General features: G+C 43.5%; 1 protein-coding gene across 1 annotated transcript; it reads left to right on the top strand.

Moving 5' to 3' along the window:
- Positions 1-942: 942 nt before the first annotated feature.
- On the top strand, positions 943-8,624 carry LOC145945109 (uncharacterized). The gene is made up of 2 exons (XM_083053940.1): positions 943-2,112; positions 8,594-8,624. Exons 1-2 carry the CDS (start codon positions 998-1,000, stop codon positions 8,622-8,624), a joined length of 1,146 nt encoding a protein of 381 aa, XP_082910066.1. The 5' UTR covers positions 943-997.
- Positions 8,625-9,736: the final 1,112 nt, after the last annotated feature.

Raw genomic sequence — 9,736 nt, 5'->3', positions numbered from 1 at the left:
GCGTTTTGGCAAAGACCGAAGAAGCGACAAATTATCAACATCAACATCACAAGGTATTCAGCATCGCTTATTATATGCATTGTTCGTACGGCAACTCGTTATCCGCGTATAATTCTCGCCGTAGCGTTGATTGCGTTTCATGGTTCGCTGAAGAACTTAAAAATTTAGCGTTACGTATAAAGACTGTTTTAACGACAAATGTTCCCATGGTAAATTTAACATTAGACGAGTGGAAAAAATTTCACAGCGCAACGCATTGTCATATATGCGAAAAACCATTCGTACAAGACGATACACGCGTACGCGATCATTGCCATCTGACTGGACGATACAAAGGTCCCGCGCACTCAAATTGCAATCTAAATTATAAAGAAACTTTTTGTATTCCAATAGTTTTCCATAATCTATCCGGTTACGACGCGCATTTCATTATCGAGGATATAGCTACAGCGTTCGAAGGGGAAATCGAATTACTTCCGATAACGAAGGAAAAATATATTTCATTTACAAAGACTGTTAAATTGACACAAGACAATTCGAAAAATCATATAAAATTACGTTTTATCGATTCATATAAATTTCTCGCTGCAAGTCTTGATAAATTAGCATCTTTTTTGAATAAAGAGAAACTAAAAATTTTACAATCGGAATTTCAAAATTACCGACAGAAAATTTCAATCTATTAACACGGAAGGGTATCTTTCCATACGAATATATAGATTGTATCGACAAATTGCAAGATACATGTTTACCGCCGCGCGAATCATTTTACAGTTCTTTGACCGGTAGCACAATATCCGAGAGCGATTACGCGCACGCCGAGAACGTCTGGAACCGATTCTCCCTTAGAACGCTAGGCGAATATAGTGATCTATATTTAAAAATTGATGTCATGTTATTAGCAGATATTTTTGAAAACTTTCGCGACACTTGCATCGCGAGTTATGGACTCGACCCTGCATATTATTATACTCTTCCCGGGTATACATGGGATGCCATGTTAAAACATACAAATATAACATTCGAATTGCTTACCGATATCGATATGGTTATGTTTATCGAACGGGGAATACGCGGTGGTTTAAGTCAATGTTCTAATAGATACACCCATGCTAATAACAAGTACATGCAATCGTATGATCCGTCGAAACCATCATCATATTTAATGTATTTAGATGTAAATAATTTGTATGGATGGGCAATGTGCCAACCGTTGCCTTACGCCGATTTTCGATGGGTCGATGACATATCTAATTTTGATATATCATCTATCACGCTCGATTCGCCTATAGGCTATATCCTCGAAGTAGATTTAGAATATCCACAATGTCTTCACGACGCGCACACTGACCTACCGTTTTGCCCGACACGCGATAAACCACCCGGTAAGCGGGAAGATAAGCTGCTCGCGACATTATACGATAAAAAGCGTTACGTGATACACTACCGTAACCTGCAGCAATGTACGCATCACGGCCTTCAAGTTACAAAAATACATCGCATATTACAATTCACTCAATCCACATGGCTTCGCGGTTACATTGAACTTAATACGCAATTTAGAACGCAAGCAAAAAATGATTTCGAAAAAAATTTATACAAATTGATGAATAATGCGGTATTTGGCAAAACGATGGAAAATGTGCGTAATCGTGTCGATGTAAAATTATTGACAAAGTGGGACGGACGATACGGAGCAGAGGCGATGATTGCTAAACCAAATTTCCATAGCAGGAGCGTCTTTTCGGAAAATTTAATTGCTGTAGAATTACGTAAACTAGAAGTAAAATTTAACAAACCAATCTATGTTGGTATGTGTATACTCGACATATCGAAAGTATGTCTGTATGAATTTCACTACGAGTACATGTCACCGCTCTATCGTGACAGATGTCGGGTAATGTACACCGATACAGATAGTTTAATATATCATATTAAATGCGAAGACGTGTATGAAAATATGAAACGCGATATCGCTAGATTCGATACGAGCGATTATCCAATTGACAACGCGTACGGTATACCGCTTGTGAATAAAAAGGTGCCAGGTCTAATGAAAGATGAAAATAACGGTACGATAATGACTGAATTTGTAGGACTTAGAGCAAAAATGTATGCTTTGCGAGTAGATGGTAAGAAAGATACAAAAAAGGTTAAAGGTGTCAAAAGTAACATTGTCGCGAGAACGATAACATTCGACGATTATACGCGGTGCCTGAATGAAGAGATTGAAATGACACGTAGTCAGTCATGTATTAGATCGAAATTGCATGAAGTATACACCATTCGCGAGACGAAAATTGCTCTAAGTCCGTACGACGATAAACGGTATATCATACCTGATTCGACCGACACATTACCATGGGGACATTACCAGATACCCTTATAAAATATAATGTAATATAATGTATGTGTGATATAATGTTATGTAACATATGTATATGTATTTCATATAGTAACGGAAAGGATGTATTAATAAAGATCTTATATATTTTTATATGTTGTACATATTATATATTTTTTAATTTTTGAGTAATTAATAAATACAGTTTGTATGAATTAAATTGTATTATCCTTATGTATCCAAGAGTTGTGTGAATTGTCAAATCCCAGCCATTTCACGTAAACCTCGTCACCCCTCCTGCGCAGTACTTTCTCCACGAGATATACGTCCGGATAATTCGCGCTATGCAACTCGTGCTCGTAAAACGCTCCAGCGACAGATGTTTTGCGATAGTCCTCGAGTAGATAGGTTACGGGATTAGTACGCTGCACTTTAACAATCTTAAAAACCTCCGTCGTCCAATTTGGCGTGTAACCCTTCTCGAAAAGTTTCTTGTACTTGCTAACGCGTACCGGGTCACCTACTTTGAATTCGCCGGAGCGGCAATCTTTATGTTACTATATACTGTTTTTAAAAGTTTATCAGCGATCGCGGGGGTGACGTCGGCGGGTCGCATGCTGATTGTTCGGTGCTTGCGCGGGTTATAATCCGATACGAGCCGCGGCAACGCGTCGATCCACTTGTAAGTTCCATTCAGCGTAAACATCTTCCACATGTCGTTCTTCAGCGTGCGATTGAATCGCTCGACGACCGATGCTTTCAATACCGAATATGTAGAATAGTGATTGATGTTATGTTTCCATATAAGCCGTTGCACGTCGGCGTTATAAAATTCTTTCCCCATATCGGTTTGCATGTTTCTCGGGGATCTCTTGCTATCTCGAATTATCTCGGCGATAGCGTCAGCCGTCTCGCTTCCACCTTTACTCTTGGGTGATATGGCCCACGCGTACTTGCTCAACACATCGATGATGGTGAGTATATAGTGATAACCTTTGTTGAAACGAGAATACGGACGCATCTCGACGATGTCGGCTTGCCACAGATCATCGTATCCCCGCACTATGACGTGTCTTCGAGGAAAATTTTTTCTCGCCGGCGTGTGCAGTTCGTTCACCAACTGCCGTCTCTCCAAACTATGTTGTTTCATCGCTTCGTCGGTTTTTCTCGATCGCCGTTTGTCGCTGCTTGTTTTAACGCTCATTTCCGTTCTTGACCCGTTCTTGAGCCGTTCGTAGCCGTTTCTGACCCGTTCGTAGCCGTTCTTGACCCGTTCTTGAGCCGTTCTTGAGCCGTTCTTGCGTTGTTTACTTCCGTTCTTGACCCATTCGAAAATCGTTCTTGATTCGTTCGCAGCCTTGTTCACAGTCGTTTCTAACCAGTTCGTAGCCTCTCCTGACCCGTTCGCAGCCGTTACTGACCCGTTCGCAGCCCTGCTTGAGTTGTTTGTAGCCTTGTATGTAGTCTTTAATGACTTGTTAGTAGCCTCGTTCGCAACCCTGCTTGAGTTGTTCGTACCCTCGTTCGCAGCTGTTGCTAGGCCGTTCACTACCACTACCACTCATTGTAGTTAGATAGCAGTTCGATAATCCTTCGTAGCCGTTCGATAATTGTTCGTAGCCGTTCGATAATTGTTCGTAGCCTTTCGATAATTGTTCGTAGCCGTTCGATAACCGTTCGATAGCCGCTCCTAACCCGTTCACTGCTGCTCATTCAAGTTGATAGCCGTTTCTGAATTAGCGTTAGCCGCGCGTTGAAGTTCGTTTATCACAATCTGTATTGCACGCACATCCTTCTCGAACGAAGTCAGCTTCTCATCTGATTCTTTCTGTTGATTCATCAATCTTTTAACTCAGGATTCCACATACAGTTTGTTGACGGCATCAGTGTCAGCTTCAGGTTGCGCTACACGACGAATCTTGCGCGATCTTGCATCATAGTCTGTAGCGACACGACACAGAGCGTTTCCGCGCACGTAACTTTTCACCAACCTATCCCAATGATCGCTTGTGCCGGTTGCATCATTTCTTGGTTCGAATAATCCAAATTTGTTGATAGGCATTTTTTTTTTTTTTTTTTTTCCCGATACGAGTGACGCTGATCGACTGATTAGATTTGTCGAGACACCATTCAATTTATAATAATGCCTGCTTCGCGAAGTTCCTCGATGATCGACAGGATCTGATTGTCGTGAGCGTTGTGGCCAGCTCGGCGCGAAGCGTCCAGCAATCGTACCCGATCCACTAGCTCGTTGGGGTCATCCCAGTGTATGTAATCGATTTTATTGTCGGTTAGTGCCATCGCGTGAGGCATGATACTCCCTTTCCAGATTTTTTCTTTTCAATCGATATCAATGGTGCGATTATATGTTTGTACTTGTATCCCCTGTTGCTTCGTAATTGGCCTTGTGTGTCATAATTGCGTTTATGTGCGTTCGTCGCCAATAATATGCTCTTGTATTTATACATATCATCCTCCGTGTAAATGTCATCATCGGGAATTCTCTTGAAGATCAATTCGTATAATCCTGGTGTACCAATGTACTTCACTTCGTCTATAATTATAGAGTCATGTTTGTCAATGTCGAATCGTTTGTTACCGAGACGCATTTCATCATTGTCGAAATAGACACCGTACACGTGATCGATTTTCCTTTCTTTGTCGCCACCGAGGAGAGTGCTCATGTACTCTTGTCCCAGTGGTCCCAAGTGCTGTCGCAACATTTCTTGACCTTCCAGCGTTTGTAATGTGTTTCGAACAAACGATGTTTCGAGCGTGCTGCCCGAGGTTTCGAAAACATTTTCGTTTGCGAGTATTTCAGGTATCATAGGTTGTACGATTCTCGTTGTCGCGAACGGTGTAGAGCTTATCATCGGTTCATCCAATAAAGCATTCGATGTACGCGGTGTCGATGAGCGATTCGGATTTGACCGTTTCCTCTTTTTCGGTGTCGCATCATCCTTCTCCTCTTCCTCCTCCTCCTCCTCCTCATCCTTGTACCGCTTGATGGGTAAGATTTTAATCTTTGCGGTACTTTCCGGCTCGTTTTTCACCGCGATCGAGTTGTCGACAATCTTTTGTAGCGGCTCAATAATAGGTCTAAAATGGGTCTTGACCGCGATATCGTCATCGATCTTACCGGTCTTCAAAGCGCGATGTTTCTTGCGGATTGCTTCACTCGTTTTCGCAATCTCCTTCGCTATCTTTTCACGTTCGCGAATATTATCGTTCTCAGCCATGTCGGTAGAGTGTCGAACGCTCGTGTTTCACCTCTCTCGACAGAACATCGGCAACGACTAATTGTTTTGCGGTATCGCGAACACGTTAAATCCGTTTCTGTATCGGCCGTTCGTAAGCGAGCTATCCTTATCTATCACTAGAAATCCATACTTTTGCTGCCAACAAGTACGACATAATTCACTGAAATCCTCATATGACATGTCGGTATTCACGTGATCGTTGTACACATGTTTCAAGTTGGTACCGTCCTGTTTAAACAAGATTAGCAGGTTTGCGTTGTCGCGTATAAGATGTTTCGGTATTCTTTCGTATGTCTGACAGAGATAGAAGCAGTCGACGTTCGAGTGGCGTCCCATTGAAAAGTACTCTCTTATCGTATTTTGTTTGTCACACGCCACGTCATCGAAAACGAAAATCGAGTTTGGACATGCTTCGCTCGGTGGAATGACGTCACTGTTATTGGAGAATGTAAAATAGCCGATTTCATCGATCGACGTCAACAAATTCTCCAGATACCGATATTTTAGCTGTTGCAGCGACTTTGAGTACACGTACACGTTTTCAAAGCGGACGCCGTGCGGGCTTTCTATCAAACTAATCAACACGTTAGTTTTACCGCAATTCGAGGGGCCGCAAACGATCGCGCGTATAGTAGTCGGCAGTATCGTACCGTGTCTACGCATCTCCGCGTTGTCCCCCATCGATCGTAATCTGGCGTCGTAATTCGTCACGCGTATCGCGAAAGGTTGTCGCACGAAATTCATGTTCACACTCCTGACTGGATCGAACGCCTGCCTATTTATAGCTGCGCGGAACTGCGAATTGCTCAGTAACGAAAAAATGTTTGTCTTGCTATCAAGCCCTTACGATATTTGTAATTTGAGCGCCGAACAGCTACAATTTGTGTCGAAAACAGTTTTATTGCGAATGTGCGGCAATTACGTTCACTGCGTGTGGGACAAGCTTCCGGAACATATAAAGGCGGATTTGGAGGTTCAAACTTATCGCCGCTGTTTCGAACATTACAATCGACCGTGGCAGCGAACGCACATTGACGGTCCAGCGCCGATGATAAAAGATTGCAGCGAATGTCAACGAAAATAGGTAGAGGCCTATTAAATCAGGCGATAAACGCACTTCCGATCGAATTCCATATCCCCGGCTATCAGTTTTGCGGTCCGGGCACGCGACTACAAAAGCGATTAGCCAGAGGCGATCGAGGTATGAACCCATTGGACGCGGCGTGCCGTGAACACGATATAGCGTACTCTCGAAGCAACGATCTCATCGAGAGACACGCGGCAGATAGGATACTCGCCAAAGAAGCGCAAACTCGCATCGTTGAGAGAGATTCGACTCTCGGTGAGAGAGCCGCCGCCACAGCTGTCTGGCCAGCGATGAAAGCCAAGACGAAGTTCGGTATGGGCCTGAAGACGACAAAGACGAAGACGAAGAAAAAGATGGCGAAGAAACGAATACTTCCGGTAGCGAAACGTGGGGGTGTATTACCGATTCTACCAATGTTGGGTGCGCTCGGATCTCTGGTCGGTGGAGCGGCTGGTGTAGCGAAGATGGTGAACGACGGAAAAGCTGCACAACGTCAGTTGCAAGAGATGCTACGTCACAATCGCGCCATGGAAGGTCACGGATTGTATCTCGCTCCTTACAAACACGGACGAGGAGTTTCAACAAGAAAAAAGGGGGAAAAAAAAAACGTCAAAGAGACGCTAAAAATGCCTCAGGGCGTAACTACCAACATACAATTGCTACAACTGGCAAAACGTATGCACATTCCGTATTTTAGAGGTGTTTTCATGCGTGATTCATTACCAATCGGTGGTATATATCGAAACGAGAGCGGCATCGTAAATTTGGATAACGCTAAAGGATCGGGTACTCATTGGGTAGCGTATACAAAGAGGGGGGATCGCGCTATATATTTTGAGTTTCGGCAATCTTCGACCGCCGAATGAATTGGTGCGATATTTAAATGTGACAAAGATACAATACAATTACACACCTGTTCAAACTTACAATCAAAGCATCTGTGGACAATTGTGTTTACAGTTTCTCCGAGCGGTCGATGCACGTGAATTTAAAGACTGACATTGCGCTATTTAACTCAGTATTCGTTTAACAGTTTTGTCAACATGTCTATGACATTCACACTGACCGGGAAGAGTAGTGTTCTCGCGGTAAACTACTTTCCCGCCGTAGATTTGAGCGACGATGAATACGAGCTAGGTCTAGCGGATTTTGAGACTTATCATACGATATCGAACGTGAATTCCTCGAATAATAAATTTTACTTTGGCAAAGATGACGCGGAAATTACGATTCCCGAGGGATCGTACGAGCTGCAAGCGATACATGAGTTTTTGAAACATGCAATTTCACGAAAACGTCCGCGACACGCTGTTCGTGACGATGATAAAAAACACGCTGACACCATGCATATTCGGACGAATGAGGACGGTGACATTGAAGATGGAGAATATCCGATAGTGCTCCGCGCTAATTATAATACGATGAGGAGCGAGATCAAATGCGCCTACAGAATGAATTTTAGCAAGCCTAACAACATTGGATCGCTGCTAGGATTCTCGAACCGTATACTGCAGCCTCGAAAATGGTACAAGTCGGACATGCCGATTAATATTATCAACGTGAACATTATCCGCGTAGAATGTAATGTGACCGCGGGCGCGTACAGCAACGGCAAACTCGTTCATACGATACATGAATTTTCACCGAGGGTACCACCAGGATATAAGATATCGGAAACACCGGCTCACATCATTTACCTGCCGATCATCGTGCGGAGCATTACGGATTTAACGTTACGCGTTGTCGACCAGGACAGACGATTGCTCGATTTTCGAGGAGAAGAGATCACCATTAGATGGCACGTACGACGACGACAGCGATTACGTACGTGTGTGGTGTATGAGATGCTGGTGTTGAACGGATCGAAAGACACGAGAGATAACACAATCTTTACGGTGCCAGCGACAAGAACAACAACGTCAACATTCACTAATATCCAATCATCCGGTTGCACTTAGAAAAAGAAACTGAACGCATCAAACGTTGCGTTTTTACAATCTTTGGGATTCGCGGTGCGAAACATCTGAACAATGACCGACATCCTCAACATTGGAGACGAGCCAATCTTCGACGATCGCATCGTCAAGATCGAGACTCACACGTACAACCCGTTCGCTAACACAACATTCGGACACAGTGATGAGATAAGAATACCCATACAACAACAGGATCTGTATACGTTGCCGTATGAAAGCTTCCTATACATCGAGGGAGAACTAAAGATAAATAAACCAGCCGAAGGATCTGCTGTGATACTGGGAAATAATTGTGTCGCATTCATGTTCGATGAGATTCGATACGAACTCGATGGCGTGGAGATTGATCGCAACAGAAACGTGGGAATAACAAGTTTGCTCAAAAACTATGTAACGATATCATCTGATAGAAGCGTGATTATGAGAAACGCCGGCTGGACTGATCCGACTACTGCAAATGGAAACTTCAATTTTTGCGTACCGCTCTACATGTTATTGGGATTTTGCGAGGATTTCAGACGAGTGGTGATTAAAGCTCGTCATGAGTTAATCTTAATACGATCGCGCAACGACAACAATTGTCTGGTTGGAGATTCGACGCTGGAGCCTGTGATCAACATATTCAAGATACAATGGCGAATGCCACATGTGTTATTGAGCGAGATTAAGAAGCTGTCGATGCTGCGCGCTCTGGAAAGCGGACATTACCTCAGCATGGGTTTTCGCTCGTGGGATCTGTATGAGTATCCGCTATTGCAGCGTACAACCAAGCATTCATGGGCCATTAAGACAGCGACTCAGCTGGAGAAGCCACGATATGTTATCTTCGCTCTGCAGACAGGTCGGAAAAACATCATGTCTGAAGATATGAGTCGATTCGACGATTTCAAGATGACCAATGTGAAACTCTATCTGAACTCGGAATGTTATCCGTACGACGATATGAATCTGGATTTCGATAAAAACAGATGGTCGATTCTGTACGATACGTATGCGCGTTTCTGCAAGAACTATTATGGATACGAGTATCTCGAGCCGAGTCTCACCGTCTCAATGTTTCTACGTAACG

This window comes from Prenolepis imparis, unplaced genomic scaffold (assembly GCF_030444845.1).
Source record: "Prenolepis imparis isolate NDT839.2.m4 unplaced genomic scaffold, iyPreImpa1.0 SCAF_14, whole genome shotgun sequence".
Classification (NCBI taxonomy): domain Eukaryota; kingdom Metazoa; phylum Arthropoda; class Insecta; order Hymenoptera; family Formicidae; genus Prenolepis; species Prenolepis imparis.
This window is presented reverse-complemented; position numbering and strand designations above follow the sequence as displayed.